The following is a 25,020-nucleotide window of genomic DNA, read 5'->3' as shown; positions in this document are numbered from 1 at the left end:
AGACAGCAGAAAAAGAGAGAGCGACTTTCGAGATGTGAGAGATTTGTGAAGTTTAGCGTGTTTGGAGTGTGTAGTTAATGTGTTGTCTTGTGTAGTTAGTGTGTAGTGTTGTGGATAGTTTTGTGTTGTGTGTCAGAACAATGAGGCGACTGCTGTCTCCAGGTAGAAACAGGAGTGATACACCTGCTGCTGTCAGACCTGCAGGTATCAGGCTGTGATGTTCTCCTTTGTAGTGGACAGAAATTATTTTTTTTGGAGTGGCACAAATAATTTGTGTGGCATCTTATTGAAGAACAGCTGATTGTTCTGTAAATAGTTTGAAATGGTTGTTTTAAAAAAAGGGTAAAAGGTAAATTGCTGCAAATAACTTTGTTGTTTGCAAAACTTGTGCATAGGATTTTAAAATTGACAATTTATATTTGCATCTAAAGTTATGAAATATGATTCAATAAACATGTTTGTGGTTGTTACAGTAAAAATATAACTTTTTCTACTCAGATTTTATGTTTTTTGTCTGATTTTAGATCAATTGTTTTAATACAGTATGTCAAAATGAAAACATAACTGTAAATTCAGACATTTGAGGTTGTGCTGAAAAGAATGATACCAAACAAGGCAAAGTAAATAGTTTTTAAAGGTAAAATGTGGAGGGAAAATCAAAAGTAGTTAAAAATGGCCAATTGTACCCTGGACCCCAGAGGGTTAAACATTTTTTTTTAAAGTAACGAAATAGTTACTTTTCAAGTAATTAATTACTTTTAGAATCTTGTAACTCAGTTACTAACTCAGTTACTTTTTTGAAGAAGTAACTAGTAACTATAATTAATTACGTTTTCAAAGTAACGTGCCCAACACTGGTAGTTTGTGGTGATTTTTTGCATTGTGTGTGTTTATTTCTTGTGTCCCTAGTGCTCAGTGACATGCGGTAATGGGACTCAGCAGAGACAGGCTTTGTGTCACACCACGGACAACACCATCGGCCTGTGTCTCGACAGTAAGCCAGACACCATAAGAGTTTGTCGCCTGACACCATGTTCCAGTAAGTGTCGTGCGAGTCCACGCTCACAAATGCATGCCCCTAAAATGAGGCACAAAATGATGCCTTTGACTTGACGTTTTTCATTAAATGTGAGTATTTTTTATAGGTTTAAAATGTCCAGGGTACTCACCTGCCACTTCATTAGGTACACCTTGCTAGAACCCCGGTTAGAGCCCCTTTTGCTTTCAGAGCTGTCTTAGTTCTCCATGGCATAGATTCAACAAGTTGTTGGAAACATTTCTCAGAGATTTTGGGCCATAATGACATGACAGCATCACACAGTTCCATGATGTGATTTCCTTGTTCCGCCACATCCCACAGGTGCTGTATTTGATTGATATCTGGTAACTGTGGAGACCATTTGAGTACAGTGAACTCACTATTAGATCCAAGAAACCAGTTTGAGATTGTTTTAGCTTTGTAATATGGCACGTTATTTTGCTGGAAGCAACCATCAGAGAATGGGTACACTGCTGTCATAAAGGGATGGTCGCGGTCAGTAATAATACTCAATCTGGCTGTGGTGTCCCCACACCTAAAAAGTGATATAAGATGGATGGATCCATACTTTTGTGTTGTTTACACCAACATTTGACCCTATCATCTGAATCCTTCAACAAAAATTGAAACTTGTTTTCTGAACAAAACTGGACAATCTTCTATTGTCCAGTGTTGGTGAGACTGTGTGACTTGTGGAGGCACCCAGTGTGGTCTTCTGCTGCTGTAGCCCATTTGCTTCAAGATTGAATGTGTTGTGCACTGAGAGGTATTCATTGTATACCTTGGTTGTAACAAGTGCTCATTTGAGTTACCTTCCTATCACTTTAAAGCAGACAACAGGCATCAACAAAGCATTTTCTCCCAGAGAACTACTGCTCACTGGTTTTGACCATGTGTACATGCATAAATGCATTTAATTGCCCTGTCATTGGCTGATATTTGCATGAATGAGCACTGATTCCACAAATCATTGAGGGGCTGTGTCAGTCTTTTGTGTAGTGCCTATGCTCACAACAGCACCACTTTTCTTTTTTTATGTTTTACATGCAGTTATTTCTGTGACAAGATTCTACTCCTAACCAGCTACTTGCCTAAACATGTAACTACAGATGAAGTAAAACTGCTTGACTAACCTAATCAAGATTAATTAAAGTAGTCTAACAAGTGAGAGTCCTGTTCTTGCTTTGAGCCACCATTACACAATCACCATGCAATCTGAGTATGGAGATTGTGCTCATGTCACCAATAGGTAATTTGGCAAAGCTTGAAAATGGCCTTCAGCTGGTATTGTTGGCATGATAATACACACATAATTTCAACACATTATGTGCCGCGATCATGTAATAAATTGTCACATAGTCGCTGTCATTGCATGTAAATATGTCAGTTCAAACTGAACCGATTTCTGTCGTATTTTCAGCTGAAATGTCAGAGACACATTCTGGAGGTGTAATATATTTAATAAACAGATAAAACCAAACTAGACTTAGCCCCTGGCATAAGTGTAGAAGTTACATATTGCAAATGTTCCCTTATAGTCGTTCTTAATGTTTCTATGCCTCTCTCCATGTTTCTCTGCAGAGGGCCCACCAGACCTCAACAAGAACGGCAACATTTTGATCCAGTGGCTGTCACGCCCCAACCCCAACTTCCCGAAGATCTCCTCACGTAAAACCTCCCTCTATAGTTCCCAGCCTGGCCTCCACAGCAGCAGCTGCAGCTGCATGTCTGTCCTCTGCTGGGCCCTGCCCATTTCTGTCCTCCTGTCCCTGCAGGGCCGGCCCCGGCTGGCCCCCTGACCCGCCCCTGCCCCAAGCCTTGTGCCTGTGCCACGCCCGTGAGCGAGCGGCAAAAGCTTTCGCTTCTCTTTTGGGTGGGGGGGGATGTTGTCTCTCTCTCTCTCTCTCTCTCTGTGTCTGAGACGGCTCTGACTGGGGGAGGTTTCTGGCTCCTGCGTGTGCTAGTTGGTTCTCTCTTGCTCTGTCTCTCTCTCTCTCTCTCTCTCTCTTTCTCTGTCTCTCTAGCTCTCTCTCTCTCTCTGTCTCCTTTGTGGAGCATTGTGTTGTAACCGCTGGCCAGTCGAAAATTCAAAAGATCAACAAAAAATTTGATGTGAAAAGGATTTCGTAGTGGCAAGGCGAGGTTTTCATTGGCATCTCCTGAGATGTGTCGAAGAGCCGTTCACGTGCGAGGGGACCCCCCCCCTCTGCATTCGGCGGCCGTGATTTGCGCGAGCTAGCTGCGTGCTATCATGCAGCTGCGCTTTTTTCTTTTTGTAGCGCATTGTCAATGTGGGGGAGAAACAGGTGTCAAAATAAACAGAAAAGGTATAAATATCTATATAGAAAAAATATATATATATACATATATATATAATATGAAAGCTTTACTGTGAATGTGATCTGAGGACATCTTTGCTAAAGTGCTCATCTGACATATTGGTTCCATTTGGGGATGAGAATGGTGTCTCATCCCACGTTCCATTCTCAGATTGACAGGAACTCAGCACAGGGACAGGAAGTGAAGTCAGCAAACCTTTTGATTTTTGTGGGAGGGTCTTCTGAGGTGACGACTCAAAAAAAAAAAAGAAGAAGAAGAAAGAAAAAAAAAAAACAGGGTAGTTTGACCAATTGAGGTTGCTTCCCATTTCACCTCATCATCAGCCATCCTCTCTTTGACTGTTATACAAAAGTTCAATAAATGCAGCTTATTTGTGCTTGCAGACTTTAAACAAATACATCTATAAATATATTTGTATTTATATATATAACTATAAATATAAATCTATATGAGTAACAATAATATTAATAATGTTTTACCATGAATAAGCTGTAGCTTATTTGCCTAAAATCTTTGGACTGCTATTGATCGCTTAGATCCTTGACTGTTATGTGTATTTTTTTATTGATTTTACATGAATACAGATGAATATTTAATAAAGGTAAAGTGTTTTGGGGGAAAGGGTTAGACCTATATTATGCAGGACTTGGTCAGTTATTTGCCTCTCCATTTTCTCAGATGGATCAGTGGTTTACTGTTGCTTCTCGTTTTCTTTACGGCCAGGATCACGTTTTGTCATGCACATTTGCGTCCATCACCTGTGTGTTTGTATCGATCCGTGCATGAGTGCACTGGTGTGTGTGTGTGTGTGTGTGTGTGTGGGTGCGCGTCTTTGTGCATGTGTGTTTGGGAAGATGTATGCGTTAGATGAATGAGCGTCCTTAATCGTTGCGTGTTTGTGTGATTGTGTATGTCTCTGTGTGTGCGCGCGTGCATGTGTGTGTGTGAGAGGGTGCTTCATCATTTGGGCTTTTACACATTGCGATCAGATACAGAAATACCTCATAAACTTTGATTTTAGAGCGTCCGATGATCTCATTTTTTTTTGGTGAACATTGAAAACATGAACAATGCCTTATCTTGGATTGAATGTAATGGCATTTATCTGTGAAAGAGATGGCTTTACTCATTCAAAGTTTCACTCGGAATAGAGGCAGCTTCAAACCAACGTAACAAACTCACACCCGCCAACCATCAAACCTACCAAGATGATGTTGGACCAATGTCCGACTGCTGGGAAGGGTTTCCAAGGGCCTAGGGTATTGACACATGTGGCATCTAGAAAAAAGAAAAAAGAATAAGAAAAAAGAAAGAAAAAAAAACACTTCAGACTTGTCATTGTATTGTGAACACATATTTCTGTTGTGACTATGTAGCGAGCTATCCAAGGTTTCCTTCTGCTGGAGTTGGACTGTATGAGACCAAGCCAGACCTAGCAGTGCGATACTGTATATAACATTGGTGTTGACTGTATTTAATAATGTTCATGACTGTTATCTTCTTCTATAATATTCTATACTATGGGTAACTGTTTCGTGGCTTCACTGGCCTGCTGCGTGGGGCTGGCTAACGTTTGGCTAACGTTGAAGAAACATTCAGATGGACTACGTGCACTGCGTCTATATGCACTTTGATTTATCAGGGAAATTTTATTAATGTTTTGTAAATGTTTCATATGACACTTAATGTGCCATTCCAGTTTTTACATCATCATGAAAATTATGTATTTTATTTAAGCAGCAAATATCATTTATGTATTTCATCTTTGTTTGTTTTCTTTTGTTTTTTTTTTTTCTTCAATCGATAAACAGATTGACTGGTTGATTTCCAAGTAATCAAGTGTTTTACCAAAGTGACTGTGAACTTGTAACTTTCGATACAGTTGAATTATTTTTCTTAAGAAAAAAAATATATCTATATATTGAGAGGGGAGGGCGGGGCGTACATCTCATTGTTTCAGTTCCTGTCATTCTCAAAAGCAAAGTTGTATCAATAAAAATCGTTTTAAAAAGTGTGATCTTTCTCCTAATGGGAATGTTCACTGGTTAGATTTTTTGTCAGATTGGTATATACTGCAATAAGAAAGTGGTTATTTTTTGACTGGCATGGTACAAAAAGGGTACAAGTCAAGCAGTAGACTTAATATTGAACTAAAAATGTTGCACGTCTGAAAAAACATGAAGAAACACATGAGCGGAAGCCAGAATTAGATGAAAAATCCTAATCTCTTATAGGTGCAACACAAGACTGGCGACCCTTATTTTCCCATTTCAGTTGCTCTGGATGAATCTCATCAATGCTCTTGATGTGTGGATTTTTCTCCTTTTTTCTCCTTCCTGCATCCTCTGCTAGTGGTCTGGCTTTATTCTATTATTATACTTCTAACAGCGTGAAACCAACACGCACTTTCACTCATATGTGCATGGATTTATGTATGCGTAACTTGAGAGTAATGCCAATTTGTAACAATATAGTTTTGTTCACATTCTTTACCATAGAGCAATCTCACACACACACATATTATTGTAGCTTCTACCTCTCTGTTCAGCTTTCTGTTTTTTTTGTTTACAGGCCGTTGTCATGGAGACCGGTCTGTCTTATGTCGCATGGAGGTGCTGAAGCGCTACTGCTCTCTACCGGACTACCAGCGCATATGCTGCAAATCCTGCAGCAATGTCCCTAACATAGTTCCTGTCCCCAGCTCCACCCCCAGAGCCACATCCATCACAGTTACATCTCCTCCAACCACAAGCATCCCAAGCTCTGGCTTCACCACCTTACAACCCTCCAAAGCTGTCATCACATCAGTTTCTACCATCAGTCCAACGTCTACTGCTCATCCTCCTACATCTACCCCTACAGCTCCTCATTCCACCCCACTGAGTACCGCAGAAATGATTACCATTCATTCACCGGTTACCACCAGGGCCCCTGTTTCCCCTACAACTTCTTCCATAGTAATCACCAGGGAGTCCACAACCATTCCCAGTGTTACTACATATCCTCTGCCTTTGCCTCCTCCAGACATAAACAACAGCACTGAAAGTCTGGTGCACACGTCTACAAATACACCAGTAACATTTGGTTTGAAAACGGACACAACAACAACCACTCTGCCAATGACACAGCCAGCAGAAAACAGTAAAAACACAGACATCCTACAAAACTCCAAGCCTAAGAAGACTATTCCGCCAAAGAAAACCTTGAAAAAGACGAGTCCAACAGAGCAGAATCCAAAAAAAAATACAAACCCAAAGAGCATTCCAGGAAAACCCTCTTTACCAAAGCTCAATCCCAAGAAGAAATCAAACAGTACTCCAAAAAAGGTCACCTCGGGAAACACTTCTCCGAAAAAGACCACTCCATCGAGTACTACTCCGAAAAAGACTACTCCATCAAACAATGCTCCCAAAAAGACTACTCCAGTAAAAACCACTCTTAAAAAGAATACTCCATTGAACACTTCTCCAAAAAAGATTACTCCATCCAAATCTACGCCCAAAAAGATTACTCCATCAAACAATGCTCCCAAAAAGATTACTCCATCAAACAATGCTCCCAAAAAGACTACTCCATCAAACGCTACCCTCAAAAAGATTATTCCTGCTATCACGTCTCCAAAAAAGACTACTCCACCAAACACTACTCCCGAAAAAAAGACTACTTCATCAAGCACTGCTCCCAAAAAGGCAACTTCAGCAAATAAACCCCCAAAAAAGACTCCAGGGGGAAAAATTAAACCTTCCCCTAAAAAGGATGCTCCACCGAAGTCCAATACTCAAAAGAAAACTGAACCAAAGATAAAAGTTAAAAAGCACGAGCCACCAAAGAACCCCAAACCAGCACCCAAAAGTGGCTTAAACTCACAGACAAAAGTTAATCAGAATATATTTAAGGTGGTAAAGACTTTTCCAAAAAAGAAAACACGTCATTACACAACTACTCCTTCAACCAAGCAACCACCAACAGAGGACTTTTTTTCTTCTATTTCTTCCAGAATTACTGATACAGCGATAAGCTCCCTTTTCCCTGAGTCAAGAATCAATGTCCCATACAACAATAAAAACATAGAAGTTACAAATGAAACTCCATTGTGGTACCATGACAGCACGAATACTGGACCAACAACACTCAGTACCTTCGACGATCTCGTAATACCCACTGAAAACAGTTTGGTCGAGGATGTCACCATGCCCAGTGAAGCAGTGCCTTACATAGATGTCCCAGTGACTAAAAGCGTTGATGTTTCAGTTACCAGTAGCAACAATCACGATGGTGGTGACATCACAGTGTCTTACACTAAAAGCGGCACAAACGTATTAACAAAGGCCAAGGTTAACAAGAGTAGATTTAAGGTGGTAAAGACTTATCCAAAAAAGAAAACACATTATTACACAACTACTTTCCCTCCCTATTCAAGTCAACAGCACCCAATAGAAGATCTTTCTTCTACTATTTCTTCAAGCATTACTGGTACAGCAATGATCTCCCTTTTCCCTAAATCAAGAATCAATGCCCCATATGTCAGTAATAGCATGGAAGCTACAGATGAAACTCCATCGTGGTACTATGACAGTGCAAATGCTGGAACAACAACACTAAGTACTTTTGATGATCTCGTAATACCAACTGAAAACAGTTTTGTCGAGGATGTCACAATGCCCAATGAAGCCATCCCTCACATCGATGTGCCAGTGACTAAAAGCGCTGATGTTTCAGTCACCAGTGATAATAATCCCAGTAGTGATGACATCACAGCGTCCTATAGCAAAAGTGGCGTAAACTCAAAAGCCAAAGTTGATAAGAGTAGATTTAAGGTGGTAAAGACTTATCCAAAAAAGAAAATACGTTATTACACAACTACTCTCCCTCCCTCTTCAGAAGACAATGGTAGCAATCCCAGCGGTGATGACATCACGGTGTCCTACAGAAATGTGGGAGTGGTCAGTAACACCATGGTGATAGAGGACAGCCTCACCGTGGCATTCCCAATCATAAATGGAGACGACATGACAGAGCTAAGCTCTTCACCCTGGCTGGATCAGGCGGAGTACATCCCTGCGAACATACCTGTTGACACAACATCTTCAAACACAGGTACTGCCTCACCTCCCACCACAGGTACAAAGGCAAACCCAACAACCCTCACCACCACCATCTCCACTCTAAGGCCTCCACGAAGTGCTGAGAAAAACAGTGAGGACAACTCGATTGATGTTTTTTACAGCAGGGTCATCAACTCGGAGAGCGACATCTCTCAGAACAACTTGATCCCAAAGCATCGGATCAACCTTAGAGAAAGAACCAGGAACAAACGCATTCAGGAGCTCCTAGAGGAGAAGCGAAACTTTCTCCTGAGGATGAAGAGGGCCCACGCAGTACAATAAACGAAGCCTTATCATTTCTCTTATAGAGATGAACACTTTGTCTGAAAACACCGCTTATCTGCCGCAATGCTTTCTAATGGGTAGTTCCACCACAAAAAGAAAGGGGGAAAAAAAGCGGTCATATCAGTCAAATGTTTGCACCGTTGCTTTGAGTAAAGCCCTTTAGGGTACAGATTGCTGCAAATCGCCTTGCCTGTGTACACACAATAAAGAAAAGCAGAAGGGATAAAAAAAAATGTACATCCAATATTACCAGCCCTTTACAAAGGCCAGCTTTTGTCTCCTTAAACCACCCTTTGTGTTGTTTAAGAATTCAGTGATAATGTAGATTTTAAAAAAAAAAGTACAATGGTACTGACACTCGCACGGCAACAAAATCTACCACCTAGAATCCAAATTTCCATCCCATTTCATATTACAGCCCAGGACTGCAGTTTGCACAGTATATGAATACATTTCAGTCAAGTGGCCAATACTCAAAGCAATATGATAAAGCCAGACATTTAGCTTCTATTTCACTTAATTGCAAACTAAATTGCAAAAGTTTACACTGGTTGGATTCTGTTGTCATTTCCAGAGCAGTTACTTATCTCTCAGGAAGTAAAGCTACAGTATGACAGTTTGATGAGGGACATTGCCGAATACTTGGTGCTTAAATAGTAAATTATAATATGTCATTAAGGTAAGCAGTACCAAAAAATAACCGGAGAAAAAGAAAAAATATACATTTTTATTAAAACATTTTTACATTCAAGGGTGCTTTGTTTGTCACTGCTGCTAAAAGCAATGTCCCTCATGCATTCATTTCTATAGGAAAACTACAAAAATTTAAAAGTAAACTATGCAAGGCTTTTTATGGTATCTCTATCCAAAGAAAAACTTTGAAGGCCAGTTTGTTATCTTTATGTTTTTTTGTATAAAAGTTTTTTTGTTTGTGCATCTAATGTGCGGCAACTGCATCTACAAGTCTTCTTGTACAATACATGTATATATGAAACAGAAGTTAATTTTTACTATTTATTAAAGACTAAGTGCCTGTGGTATTTTGCAATCACAAGCGTGATTTTTGTTATTGTGGCACATGACAATACGGACACACAAACCAATCATGGACTCATGTGAGTAGCCATCAGAATTATTACAAGCTGTCCTTTAATCTATTAATAATCCTTTTTGAAATTGCAATACCTGGCACCAGGTACACATACAAAACATAGAAGCTAATTCCTCTCAACATTGCACTAACATTTCTCTTGCTTTTCTTTATGACAACAAAATCTGATAATGTTAGGGCCATGATTTTTGATATAATGTTATTACATCTCAAAAGGTTGATTCTGTTCATCTGGATGTAGCGTTTTCAGTGGGAGAAACATTTCGTCACTCATCCACGTTACTTCTTCAGTCTCAGCTCACTGCAGGTTTCCCAAATCTTATAAACAGTACATTTGAGGTCAGTTCCTTGATCATTAATATGCAAATTGTCATGGCCACTGATCAAATACCATTGATAAATGGCCATGAGTACCATTCACAGCAAGTTGGGGAATGGCTGCAATCACAGCATTGTAAGATGATGAAAGATGTTCCCTTAGGCCCCCTCCTCGATTCAGAGATGGTCTTTCCCTTTTCACGTAAGTGATCTCCTTGACTCCGCGCTCAAACCAGCGTTCCTCCCTGTCCAGAATGTGTGCATCCTCATCATTGAAAGGGTGTCCACTGGCCTGTAGGTGTATTGATCATTGATCAGTGGTCTTTGATCAGTGATAATGGCAATTTCATATTAAAGATCAAAGAACTGACATCACAGCCCATTGTTCATTCAGTGGGCTGGCTTCAGTTATTATGAAAATGTACTGTTTATAAGGTTGGGGAAACCTACAGTCAGCTGAGACTGAAGTAGTCACTTGGATGAGTTATGAAACGTTTCTCCCATCAAAAACGCTACGTCCAGATGAACAGAATCAGCCTTTTGGTATATTCTTACCTGGATAATTGAGCATGCATCAAGACAAATGGTATTACATGTTATTATAATCAGGGTGTTACCTGTGTAAGTAAAGCTACAGTATGACAGTTTGATGAGGGACATTGACGAACACTTGGTGCTAGACAAAGTTTATATGGACAAAATCTAAGTTATCATGGTAAAAGTGTTGGTGTAGCATGACCAGGAAATAAACTGACCTGACCTTTACAAGATATCTGACTTTGGCAACCTCTGGCAACCTTGTATGCAACATATAGCCCAGGACATGAATTACCTTTTCTTTTTTTTTTTGTAATTAAAATTAATGAATCTCTTATGTAATATGGGTTTTACTTTGATCACTATAAATTTCATATCCTCTATACTGTACTGGGTGCACAGGCCAAGCTGTGGCTAATAAAACAGCTGTTATGCATGAGATTTTTGTAACAGAGATAAGCAATTAAAGTGAACTTTTTAGGCTTTGCATTTATTTATTCACATTTTTACTTATTTGCTCTGTCTTATTGACAGTAAAAAAATTATTAAATAAATAGCTTATTTTATTACACTCAATGTGTGTCATATAAGGAAGTATTACTCTACGGATATTTGCAAATGTATCTGTTCAGCTGTGAAACTGTCTCAACCACTGTGTCCTTAATAATCTTTGTGAAATAATTTGGAAATTTTCAGAATATGTCGGTGCAGAAATGTCCACCCATGAAAAAAATCTAATATGTGAACAAATTTGAAAATATACACTGACAAAATGCATTTGTTGTGCACTTCTACTGTGGAAGAGCTGCAAATGTTTGTGTATATTTGTGACCCCACCTGACTTAGCCTGCACTGTGCCTCAGTACTTTATATTTATTCATTCTACGCACCAAAAAATCTCTACATACTTGGAAATCTGAGTACGGATTGGGAGATTTTTCTTTTTCTACACACGTCAAAATATGATTACGCAACAAGATTCTGAGAAAACATTTTGCAGAATAATCAACACATTCCCAAATCTCAGTGTGCATCCAGAGTTTCAAATCACATTACACACACCTGGACCGAGACACACTTACACAATTGTCGGGGGAAACATTTGCAAATTCTGCTACCCTAACACCATCGAGGACATACTCAGATTTGGAAAACAAAGTTCAAACTTCACTACAAACGTTCATTTATGTGCTCCCTCTGTGCTGTTTCTGAGTCTTTCAAACCTGGCTTGTACAGTCATCATAAAGTTCCCACGCGACTCTTGCTACAGTCATTATAGGTTCCATTGTATCTGTCATCAGAATATTAGATTTACTCATAAATGCTTCACATGACCATGTGCATCAAATTAAGGCTGCGTGGTCAATAACGCTGGCTGTCAGATTTCATTTTGTGCCACTCGGAGAGAAACAAAAAGCACAGTGTGTGCTTGCAATGCTGTTAAGTGTAATATTTGTATCCTCGTAGGCTCAGTTGTTGCCCTCCTCAGGTCTGAAAAGAGGAGAAACATTAATTTACAGTCGGATATCAATATTTTCCACATTTAATGGCATAATGAATTTTATTCATTTGCTCACACCAGTAAATTCTTGGATCAAAATGATTCACAAATGAAAGTCTATGATGAAAGGGGTTCCTGAACAAATCAATAGTCCTCCAGAAATCAAAACCACTTCAATAGAGTAAAACATATGGGCTCTATTCCAAGTATATGACATTTAAAAGTCAGCATTTTTCTCCTAGCATGGTGTAACATGTTCACGCAGCCTATTAATTGTGAACCAAACATATGACTTTTTTCTGTTGTTGCTCTTACGTCAATTTGACAAGTTTGGTCTTATAACTTATAGCTTTCTGTTTCTTCAGAGAGTAATCCTGGATAGCCCCTGTAAGACCAAAATGGTTCCTACGTTCAATGTTTTCTGTAAGACTTGGAAATTTATTGGACAAAAGAACGTTAAGACTGTCTAACTGACCCCATTTGACCCACGTTGGTACGATCGATAAAGCGGGTCGTTGAATCTTTCATTCAGGGGGAATCAAATCAGCTGTGGTCCACTCGCATAACAAACAGATGTGAATCTTTCCCAGAAACTAGCAGCTTTACAGGTGCAGAAGAGGAGTTCATAATGAGACGGGAAAAAGCAGATGGGCGAGTTCCGGGAACACTTCAGTTAACCAGATAAAGAACAAACTAACTGAGCAAAATGAAGCCCACAATTACATGTTTATGAAGAGAAACAACATAAACATGTGTAAACCACCTGGGATTTTTAAGAAGACACCTTAAGGGTATCTGTAGGCATCATTTCCTGTTTGGAAATGCAAAGGCCTTTATTTCCAAACGGGTTTCCTGAAGGATGTGTTTGGTTTTTTGAGTTTGAGCAAATGTTTAAGCAGGATCTGAACCAGCACTAGTAAAAATATGACTGACCTTAGCTTGACAAGGCCTCTGTAAAACAGCAGAGCAGTTTAGATTTTGTGATAAAGAAAAAAGAACTAAAGCCAAAGCAAAAGTCTTGCCTCAAGCAAAAAAGCCTCTCAAGGTCCAAATCTATATTATTTAGTGACATGAGAAAATATGTCTCACGGTGCACTGAGCCTGGTTATTGTTTGTTTGTTATATTTTTTGTGGGTTTGTTTTTATAAAACAGACTCATGGCTTTGGGACTAGCTAGTAAATGACAGCAATCCTGGCTCATTACAGTGCTGTACTCAGTAATGTACTCCACAGATCACAAGTGGTGAATAAAACATGTAAATCACAGGAAACACCACACAGGAAAATTAAATTAAGTAAGCCTTCAGTTAATTGTGAACCATGAATTTGATTGGATTACGGTCATCCACATAAATATGCATTTTCAAACCGGACAGCGTGTATGCAGAATGATTTATGCATGGCACACGTGTTATTTCTCTCCTCCTGTTATTTTGTCCACTCCCTATAATTTGATTTCTTTTTCTCAAACATTTCCAAACAACTTTTTCTTGGAAATAATCATCTTTCTGAGGAAAATTGCACTCTCTGCCTTTCAGAGGACAACTGCTGTATCCGACCATTTCCAAGAATCCCTCGGGCAGTACATTCAAGCTTCCATCAGCCACAAAGCACAGGCATCCCCCTGTGACTTGCGAATTCTTAGTGAATACACAAGTGGCTGTAAAAACGGGGCTAATGATGGTGAGAAGATATGCATAAAACAGGACTGAATAGAAGTGTTTTACATTAGCATTAAAAGTCCAGATTTGACACTTTGTGACAGTGCTGACATTATCTGGAACCAGTCACACGGTGTTGTAAGCTGCATATAAACTGTTAGATGGGTAAACAATTCCCTTTTTTGAATGAGTAAGTATTACACTTTAATGCTGTGGTAGATACAGATCTCTCTTTTTTTTTAATGGCATTTATTAGATATATTTTAGAGTAAGAAAAAAGGCCATGGGTTGTAGCAATCATAACTACAACATTCAACAAATGTTGGTTAAATAACACAAAAGTAATTCAAGATTTTTGTAAATCTTGTGGAAAGAAATGGGCAGTTGATTTTACATTTTGGATTAACAGGGGTAGCTGTCTTCACTGTGAATTTTGTTGTCCAAAAATATCATGATATAGCTGCTAATTGGAAGTTGTTCTGAATGTTGAATGGACTGGTCCCTACATAGCGCTCTTCTACTCGAACTGAGCACTCCAAGTGCTTTATACAACTTGCCTCATTCATCCAAGTACTTTTTTCTATGCTCGTTCTACGTAAGTGCTTACTATCTAACATTCACACCCCAATAGAGGCATCAGAGAGCAACTCAGGGTTAGCATCTTGCCCAAAGATATTTGGCATTGAGGTTTGGATTGAACCACCAACCTCTGGATTAATAGGTGACCTGCTCGACCTCCTGAGCTACAGCGACCCCACACTACACAAATCATATCATATTATGCTCATATACAGTTGAAAGCTATCAGAAAGTGGATGCTTGAGAATAATAGCCTCTGGTATGCTCTTGATAAGCCAGCTATTTCCCTGTAAACACACATAGAGCTACAGATATCATCACAGCTGTTGCTTAAAATAATCTTTTGTTTGTTGTTTCTTTCATAAATTTGCTTGGTGCTGTTTTTATAAGAACTGGCTCGGTCATTTATGTGCCTAGTGTTTGTCATTAGCAAAATAAGCATCAACACGTGCAGTCAGTGTGGTGCCTGTTTGTATTAAACAGCCTGTGTGATGTAACTGAGACAAGCCAGGCACCATCGTGTGCACGTGTGTATGGGTGTGAAGCAAATTTAGTTTCTTTCGACTAGTTCATTAGAGGTCTATAAAAAGACAGAAATCTTTTTATAGGCTGATAAAAAAAAAAAAGGAAAATGTGTGACTCATCTTATATATTATAAGTCACGCTGCCTCCAGCACATACACACACGTGCACTCATCAATACTGTAAGGGGGGAAGTATTTTTCCCCAAACACAGGGGTATATTGTTGTTTATATACATGTTGTTTTGTATGTTGTTTATATATACATATATCTCCAATATGAGTGAGAGAGAGATAATTGAAGTCATACCGCTCTGACGTCACCTGGAATAACACAGTCCGCATTAGGTGTTGAAGAACCAGGACACACTGATGATAACTGGGCTACTGGAAGAAGAAGGCACAAGGTGGCAAGAGATGAGAACAGGGCTGTTTTTGATACCCAACATCCAGACTGATGGTGAAACAGCTAGTGGCTTAGTGTTCCAACATTAGGAAGAAAGAACTGCTATCACAACTGGAGATCGATGAGATACAACACAAATGCTATGGCAAGGGGGAGCCAGGATATCAGGTCAGGGGGGAGATTGGGTACCAAGCCCCCAAGTACGACAAAAGGAGCACTGAGTGCAAGATGAGCTAACCTGAAATACAGGATCATGACGAAGCTGGAAACCTGGACTCCCCATAGCCACTTACCAAGACTAAGTGAAGTACCTTCTGAAGGTCTACTAGAAGATGTGAATTCAGCATTATGGACAATACATAATGGGACCATCATCAAAACCAACCAGCTGATCTACACCATGGCAGCAGTGATCACAGAGATGCTTGGCAAAAAGATGAACAGCCAGAAGAAGCAGTGCCCTTCATGGAGAAGGATACTAGAGGCCAAGATCAAGGTGGCAGAGAGGGACAACTATCAGAGCTGCAGAAACAAGCAATGAAGAAAGGGGTGCCTAAGAAGTACAAGCTGCTTGTACCTGAGGCCTTGGAAACTGCCATACAAACATTTACAGTCTTAGCCAGTTGATTGAAGAGACATACCAGAAAGACAGATATCATAGCAGATAAGATGAACAGGCACATGGTTTGATACATGAGCAGGGCACAGCAAGGAATTCGCAGGAATACCAGAGGGGGGAAACACCAGCTCCTGGTAGATAGATCCATCCCCAGAGACTACAAGACCAGACTCACCAACCTGTGCACCACCTGGACTGACTACGAGAATGACACAACGCCCCCCAGATGGACCCTGGAATTCCTTGAAATATGCAAGTACAACAGGACTCTAATAGCCAAAATCAGGAACTTAATGGGGATGTGGCAAACAACACTAGATGCCAACTTCAAGCCAATAGAACAAGTCACCATCAAGTATGGGATCTATTAAGGAGATGCTCTGTCCCCGCAGTGAGATCATTGACAAGACTGGCTACGGATACCGACTACGTAATGGAGCAACCATCAGCCACCTCCTCTACATGGATGACATCAAGCTGTATGCCAGAAGTGAACGCGACATCGAATCACTGATCCACACCACCAGGATATACAGCAATGACATTGGAATGTCATTCGGAATGGAGAAGTGTAGTCGGATGATAACAAAGAGAGGGAAGGGAGGGGACTGCACTACCAGAAGGCAACATCGCAGATCGGAATCCTCTTTAAAAGCAAGCAGTTTGCCCAGCTGAATATTATCGTTTAAGATGAACGACCCAAATAAACTGTAAAAGAGGCTTCTAGATTAAAAGGAAATCAATTCAATTTTAACAGCAATGAAAGTCTGATTAGGAGAAATGAAAAGTATTGTGTGCATCCCACCACCTGCGACCCAGTTTTGAAGTCTTTACCCAAGTGACAAATAGCAGCCCCGTTTACCACAAACTGCAGAGGAGACACTGTTTTTGTTTACATAACTCTCTTTATGTCTGCTCCAAATCCTCGAAATGCTCTTTTTTTTTTTTTCAAATATTCCAGTTTAAGACAAGCTAAAGTGTTTTTGGAGGAGTGTCTAAATGTGTTTTTAACCAGAAATTCAGATTGTTTACTGGTGGGCTCTGAGTCTTTGTTTCTGTAAACTGCAGTCTGCTAGTGCTTGCCACTGAGTATTAATGAAACATAATAAAACATAATAACACAATAAAACACAGTCTATGAAAACTCAATCAGGTGTAAAGAGCATTTCAATTTTTAAAGGTCTAATGAGTCAGAAATGTATCTGTAGATGAGAACTGTTGACTCATGTGACTCATGAGACAGGTTTCCATAAGTCAGTGCTCCCGTGATCACTGCAATGTGTTGTTTGCATTACGTGCACACACGTGCGCACGCATAAACACACACACATCCATATACACAGAGCAAACATGCCAAAGCCCATCTGATCAGATTGTCTGCATGATGTATGTGACAAGCTTTACACAACATGTTTACAGCTCTGCAGTCCTTTTTCCATTTTTGTTTTTAGAAGGAATCGTTCATTTTGGCACATTCACCAAAATTACAGTGGCTGACTGTGTTCATTTACAGTGAGACATTTTTAGAAATGGCGTCTTATAAGATGAAAAAAAATGTGGAAAAAATAAACCTGTCTCCACTTTGTTTGTTTTGTTGTTTTCTCCTCTCTCTCTCTCTCTCTCTCTCTCTCATCACCCCTCTGTTACATCTGTGTCTGAGTCTCCTTCCTCTTCCCTCTTTCTTCTGCCTCTGTTTTTCTCGTTCCATCAATACAGTCAGCCAGAGACAGTGCTGGGGCTGAGGAAATGGATGGTGTGTCTATTTTTAGAAGCAGGGAAGGAGGGCAAACCAAAAGTAAGCGAGGGAGAGAGGGAGCAAGAGAGAGAGGGAGGAGGAGGATGAGGTGGAGGAGAGGGAGGGGGGATGTGAGGAGAAGATAAATCTGCATTCTGCCTCTGCCTCTGGTCAGAGACAGTTGAAGCTTCACAGCACAATTAAGGAGAAGCAGCAGCAGATGAAAACAGACGATCGTAAATAAAATTGAGGAGACAAAAAAAGAGAGAAAGAGAGCGACGGATGCAGGCTGAAATTTAAAACTGCACCAGGAGAAAAGACAAGAAAAGATTCCGTGGACTCAACAAAGATCATCCGTAAAGGTGAGTGTGAAGGCAAATTGAGCAGAAAACCTTTACATTATTCCTGAGAATGCATGACGAACACACACACAGGGTGCCTGTTTTGTGCTTCAGCCTCGAGCTGCCGCCGTGGAACCATTTTTAGCTGTTGTATACAGAAGGTGTGGTCTATATTTAGCAGTGGTTACACCTTGGAAGAAACTGGGAGAGGCTGGCATTTTGGTTTGGCTTGTGCTATTTTTGTCACGAGGTCAATACAAGCATATATTGTGGGCTACACTCAGGGTTATAACAACTCGGCGCTCCACACTCTGAAACAGTTTGAGGCTTTACGTGTCTGAGATCCCACAAAACAGTCATCTGTGTGTGCAGCCTCTCGCTGGGATTGTTTGTATATTGAACGGTCAACACACACAACTCCAGAGTAAGCAGCGCACGGTGCCTGAAATGAAGGGAAGGGAGAGGAGAGGCTTCTGTGTTTACTTGGTTTTATCGATACAGCCAGCAGTTGTAGTCGGTTGTGTTTTGAAAACGCTTCGGGGGATGTGAGCAATGTCCAGATGTACATTATGTCATTAGAAAAACACATTAGACTGATGAGGTGATTAAACAAGAGGCTTTTGAAAAGAAACTGAGCAAAAATTGTTGCAAATACAATGTGTGTACGAATGTGAAATTAACTCCAGAAGTTATAAGTCAGTTCATGAGATAACAGTGCACAGATTTATATTTTTATTTGTATTGTGTGGAGGCACATATTGCAAGTTTCGACATAAAGGACACACACAACACACTCACTTTGTAAACTAGGAAGTAAGATTGCATACGCTGCATCTGACCCTATCAGGAATGTGTCACATCTATCAAAATATCCAGTTTTCCAAACGGTGATTATATTTTCCTAAAGGATTCTGCTTTTTCGAGACTTGGATGCAGTATTTCACATTACGCAGTTTTTTTCCCCATCTAAATGAGACCTCTCCCGTCTTGTCTTTCTCTCAGCTATGCGGCCACGGTCCAGACTGCTGTCCAAGAGGAGACTGACGCTGCCCACAATCAGAGAGGGCAGCGAGGAGACGGTTAGAGATTTGAATGAAGCCAACACGCTCTATAATGCCGGTCACTGCCAGGCTGTGTCATCGGAGGACTACCTCCTCTCCATCTGCCACCTGGCCCACCCCACTTTTCCCAGCCGGGATGTTTCCCCGGACAGTTTCCACGCACAGCAGCAGGACAAAGCGCAGCAGAAGCTTAGGCCATCGTGGGTTGAATACAACCCGAAAGAGAAGGCACGTGCTGCTGATGCGCAGCAGGCAGAGGGGAAAGAACTAAACAGAGAGCTGAAGTTTGGCAACTCTGACCCTCTTGAGTATATTTATGGACACCAGAACAGCTTCTCTGCCATCTCAGGAGGTAGGAGGAGAGCATTTGTCGAGGGGAGGTTTATGAGGCAACACGGCAGCGTATGGGAGAGCAAAGTGTGCGTGCGAGCCCACAGCATTACCCTTGGTTCAAATCCAGATTTCCCACAACAACGTGAGGGCAGTTGCTCTGAATTAAACAGCAAAACTGACACTTCAATTCCAAACATCTCCCCAAAACACACCTTGGTCAGGTCAGAGGCCAGCACAGCTTGCAGAAAGGCAGAAGGGGAGAGGTTGAATCCAGCCATCAAACAGTCCCTCATCTCTCAGTGGATCTCTGACTGCAGGCTGGCATGGAGGGAGGCACGCACTCGAGCCTGCATGCTTCCTGCCATTGCTGAGGTGTAGCGTGTAAATGGACAGTCAATGTGACATTCTCCAGTAAAATATCCTAATCTTTTGTCAGTGCATGAGACATTGACAATAGGAGACACATAGAAATACACATTTGAAAAGATACAGAGACAAGTAAAGACTACTACAATTGTCCATTCTAACATTATATCAGTGTTAATATTTACTGTTACAACCTTTCTGCTCTTAATGTATGCCAGTGATCATAACAAACCATGAAAATGAGCAATTCTGTAATGTCCTTTTTAATATCTTCCAGTGTTTGTAAATGACATGAAGAAATAAAGCAGTCTTTTGATACTCTCTCTCAGATCGTGTGAAACGTGCTTTTCCCCTCAGCTGCAGGCTTTATTTTCCTGCACACGGAGACCCTTCAGAAATGAACTCCACTCTTGGCTCTGCTGGTGCCAGGCGCCGAAGTTTCTATGGTAACTGTCGTGGGATCCTGCACTGGTAAACACAAGTGTGGAGAGACACGGGCAGAGCAAAGATGGCACCGGTGAACCTCAACATGCAAGATGCTGGTTATTTATTGCTGCACTGGTACGACAGCAACAACGATGCATGCTATAAGGTGTAACTGAAAAACTGGATGTTGAAGGAAGCAATGCAATGCTACACTACATTTCATGATTTTCACGTTACAAAGAAAAGATCATTTTGGAATTGATTGTAAAGTGATCCAAAGCACAAATGATCTGCATGTAGAATAAAAAGGTTCAATGAGGCGTGTGCAGAAAAAACTAAACAGGTCATGGCTGTTCTACTAAATAAGAGACACTAGAGGGCAGGCTTCTATCATTACTACTCAAGAAAACACTTTACATAACTGATTCATTGGACATTTTAGTAAATCTCCCATAAGCCGTTCTTACTCTCTTTATGGTACATAATTATTTTCAAAGACTATCAGTTTAGGGATTTAAGGGTCAAAGGCCAGGTCATAACTGTACTGACAATGTTTTGGCCTTGAGTCCAAGGTTGGCTCCAAAGAAGGCTGTATGCAAAAGGCGACTATAAAGTAGAATAATTTTAGAAAAATACTACATTGTTTGAGGTCAGGGGCAGGGGCATTATTAACTCAAGAATGTTATGTTTTTGGTTGTGTGCGCTCATGTCATCATTCTGCCTGTAACTAAACTTAACTAAACTCAAAAAGTTTTGAATGAAAGACTTTATAGGGGTGTAGAAAGGAGTCATATCAACAATCCATTCAAACCCGACTTACAGCCACCAAGATCTTCAAGGTCAGCTTAATCATTTATTGATCCAAAATTGACAAAATGCCTTATAACTTAAAAATTTTGATTCCTACAAGAGTGGTGTGCTGTATAAAGATCTATAATAGCATGTCTTATCTGACCTCTGACCTTTCCTTGAAGGTCAATAGACTGATCTAAGTGTTAAAGTAGTAATAATTCTATATAGAGCTACTTAAAACTATGTTTCTTATGTCACTGTCTGACAACATATCAGCATATAGGGAATCATATATGTGGATTCTAAATATCATGTTACTTTATTATGACTGTAATATGTACATTACAATAACAGGTTACATTTTAAACACAATACAATACAATGTTCCTGCATAAGTATGTAGATATGCTACATTGTATGTGTACTACTTATACATGCTTAAAAAAACAAATTAAATTTCTGATCAAAAAATATTTTTTTCACTTGATGTTTATCATTAATCTTCTAAATAAATTTTACTAAACATTTAATGAGTTCTGTACCTGTACTATATCCACATAGATAAAAAAATACAAAAAAATAATTGTACTCAAAACTATGTAAAGGCCTGCACTTTGCACTTGTTTTTGCTGAACTACAATCTGCTTAAAGCATCTTTAAAAATAACAAAAAAACAAAATGAATGTATAGAAAGTACAATAATAAAGTAAATAAGGAGAGTGAGCTGGCAGATGTCAGCGGGCGTCTTGTCTCCTTATATTTTCCTTCCAAGCGGGCAGACTTTCTTTCCATCTTTAAAGTGGTTTCGAGTCATATTTCTCAGGCTTCCTGCGGGTGTTTTAGAAGTTTTAGACTTTTGAAGCAGTGTGGTAATGTGATGTGTTCATAGACATAGAAGAGAACAAAAGGCAGAAGAGTTTTGAAGGTCCTAGTAATTAAAGAAATTAGAAGAAAGCTTTTCTGACAGTTCAGCCTCTGTTGAAGTCGATCATACCAAATATTAATTTTCAAGCTCACTGGAATTGTAAAAACTCAGCTTTTGCCTTATATATTATATTTTCTATTTCCCATTTTCCTAACAAAACATGTATGGAAACTAGTTGGCTCAAGACTTTTGCACAGTACTGAAGAAAGTACTTTATTTTTTTAGCAAGTTAACTGAACAATTTCCGTGTTTTTACACATAATGAAGCATTCTCTGTGGAGCGTTTTTTCTTGTGTTGATCAATCAGGGTTACTAGAAAGTAGTAGCAGTGACTATGAGTACTGAATCCAATTATTGTGACTGGAGGAAGGAAAGCATTTTAGTTCTTTACACAATAATTATATGAGCAGAATAATGCCAAAAAAGTTGCTGATTGTGTGTAGTTAAGTTATTTATTTCTCTGAAAGCAATGGCTTTTAAACCAAATGTCAGTTTTTATAGAGTTTGGGACTTACTGGTAGTATGGGAAACCTTCTTACCTGCAGCCAGATTATCATACACATTATTATTACTGTTGTCGCTTCTTATTATTGCTGTAAAAGAAGAAGAGATTTGTTGGGGGGAGAAGCACAAGTAGCCTGAGGATGAGATATGTTTTAATCAAATATATATTCACTGTATACTTAGTGTATGTGTTCTCTTAGTGAAATTCAAAGTGTGATCTCAGTTTGTTGTGTGTTAGATTTCTATGTTCAGTGTTACACATGCAGTGTCATGCACTTTCGCTGGTGTTGATACAACGTTATTATAATGTTATTATAACTGAAGACATTTTTCAGCCATAAAAAGAAAAAAGAAAAAAGAAAAAGACCATAAAAACCATAAAGAAAAGAAAAGATGTGTCAGCGTTAAGAGGGAGAAAGATTTGGTGGTTGCAGGAAAATATTCTTAGTGGTTTTTGACACGCTGCGTTTCACACTTACCTCAACAGGAAGATGAGATCTATTTGCATCAAACTGACAGATGACTACTAGTAAAACTATACATTATAATAACAATAATAATAATTGTTATTATTATTTAGATTGTTGGTGTATATTTTAGACCGTCCCTCAAAGGGTTGCTGATTTTAGTTTTCAAAATCATATTAAATAATTTTCTTCGTAGCAAGTGTGTCAGTAAAGATTTTCAACTGTCAAAACCCAGTGTGTGATTTTAGTGTTCCCTTAATTTCCCTTGTTTTTGAGCCGTATAAATATACCTTAGTAATTTACTAAGGTTTTGTTTTGTTTTTTAGGCGCACTATGGTAACAGATCAGCAGCCTGTTAGCCCTGCAACAGACTGGTGATTTGCCCAGGATGTACCCCGCCTTTCACACTATGATAACTGGGATAGCTCCCCCACCCACCCAACCACCGCGACCCTGATAAGGATAAGCCGAAGCGAATGGATGAATGGATGGACTAAGGTAACTCTTCCTTATCTAAACTGTTTTCTACTGCATATTTCAACTATATAGTAACACTGATCCCTATACAATTAAAAAATAAGGAAGCATCTTAACCATGTTGTGGAAAAAGTTCACCACACTTGGGAACCACACATACATATGTGAAACTTTTCACAGGATTCTTTGCGAGACTCGTGAAAAACTCCCCATGATTCAACAGCTCGTCGAACACATTTAACAGCATCAAGTTGACACGGGTTTTCGGTATGACTTTTGAAAGATCCGTCTGTCACATTGCTGAGGAATTTCAACGCCCTCTCTTTACAGTGTTTCTTAAGTTCATTGAGGTTTGTCAGCATTTGTTCATGCACAGCTCTTTTGAGGCCTCTCCAAAGTATTTCAGTCAGGCTGAGGTCGAGCTTTTGCCTGGGCCATTGGAGCACCCTGATTCTTTTCTTTTTCAGTCAGCTTTTTGTTTTGTTTTGTTTTTATTAAAATTAATTCATTATGCAAGATGTTTAAGAAATAAATGTCCATGTGTCTTTGCCTTGCCAGCAGGAAGATCCTGAGTTCAATTCCACCACCAGGCCGGGGTCTTTCTGTGTGGAGTTTGCATGTTCTCCCCGTGTTTGCGTGGGTTCTCTCCGGGTACTCCGGCTTCCTCCCACAGTCCAAAGACATGCACTTGGTAGGGATAGGTTAATTGATTAATCTAAATTGCCCATAGATGTGAACTAGGGAGTGAATGTGAGTGCGAATGGTTGTCTGTCCCTGTGTGTTAGCCCTGCGACAGACTGGCGACCTGTCCAGGGTGTACCCCGCCTCTCGCCCTATGAGAGCTGGGATAGGCTCCAGCGCCCCCCGCGACCCTGAAAAGGACAAGCGGAAGTGAATGGATGGATGGATGGATGGATGGATGGATGGGTGTCTTTGCCTGTTCACACAAACATTCAGAATAGAAGTTCATCTGTGTGAGAATTTTTAATTGTTATGCAAAAAGGTTTAATGTTCTCTTGTAATGTATCATATTACCACAAAATGTCAAAATGTTATACCACCAGCCACAGAGCTGAGAAGGAGTGGGGGTGGGAGGTGGGAGGGTTGGTATTCAGTGCTGTTTTGGGGATCATAGGCTTGATGTGTGACCCAGTTTCACCCAAGCTTTGCCTGTCAGACGGATGACCTCATATTTGACTGTATAAAACTTTGGCAGACAAGGATTTCATGGTCAATTCAATCACTGCAAGATCTTTGTGGCTGCAAAACAAGCCCAAATCATCACCCCTCCACCACCGTGCCTGACAGCTGGTATGAGGTGTTTGTGCTGTTATGCATTTGTTTTGTAGCAGACGTGGTGCTGCGCATTATCACCCAAGATCTGCACTTTGGTTTTATCGGTTTCATCTATCCAGATCATCTATCTATTGTTCCAGAACTCTTGTTGTTTGTTCAGATGCTGATTAGCAAACCTTGGCCACGCCGCCGTGTGCTTTTTAGAGAGAACAGTCTTTTTCAGCCAGTCTTTCCAAACAAGCCGTACTCGTTCACTTTTTCTTAAATTATGCTGT

The 25,020-nt window shown here is 40.0% G+C and overlaps 2 protein-coding genes across 3 annotated transcripts in view; both read left to right on the top strand.

Moving 5' to 3' along the window:
- The window catches only part of adamts2a (ADAM metallopeptidase with thrombospondin type 1 motif, 2a), a 143,296-nt gene extending 133,487 nt beyond the window's left edge, over positions 1–9,809 (top strand). For both annotated transcript variants that reach the window (XM_039617440.1, XM_039617434.1), the window contains exons 20-22: positions 910–1,039; positions 2,621–2,707; positions 5,951–9,809. In XM_039617440.1, the coding sequence (XP_039473374.1) occupies positions 910–1,039; positions 2,621–2,707; positions 5,951–8,766 (3,033 nt within the window). In that variant the 3' untranslated portion in view covers positions 8,767–9,809. The remainder of the gene's footprint in view (positions 1–909; positions 1,040–2,620; positions 2,708–5,950) is intronic.
- An 8,090-nt stretch (positions 9,810–17,899) lies between these two features.
- Positions 17,900–20,176, top strand: si:dkeyp-72g9.4. Its single transcript, XM_031751077.2, has 2 exons — positions 17,900–18,119; positions 19,101–20,176. The coding sequence occupies exon 2, from the start codon at positions 19,103–19,105 to the stop codon at positions 19,868–19,870; it is 768 nt and encodes a 255-aa protein (XP_031606937.1). The 5' UTR covers positions 17,900–18,119; positions 19,101–19,102; the 3' UTR covers positions 19,871–20,176.
- Positions 20,177–25,020: the final 4,844 nt, after the last annotated feature.

Source organism: Oreochromis aureus, linkage group 2 (genome assembly GCF_013358895.1).
Source record: "Oreochromis aureus strain Israel breed Guangdong linkage group 2, ZZ_aureus, whole genome shotgun sequence".
Lineage (NCBI taxonomy): Eukaryota > Metazoa > Chordata > Actinopteri > Cichliformes > Cichlidae > Oreochromis > Oreochromis aureus.
Note: the sequence above shows the minus strand (reverse complement) of the source record. Positions and strands in the feature narration are given on the sequence as shown.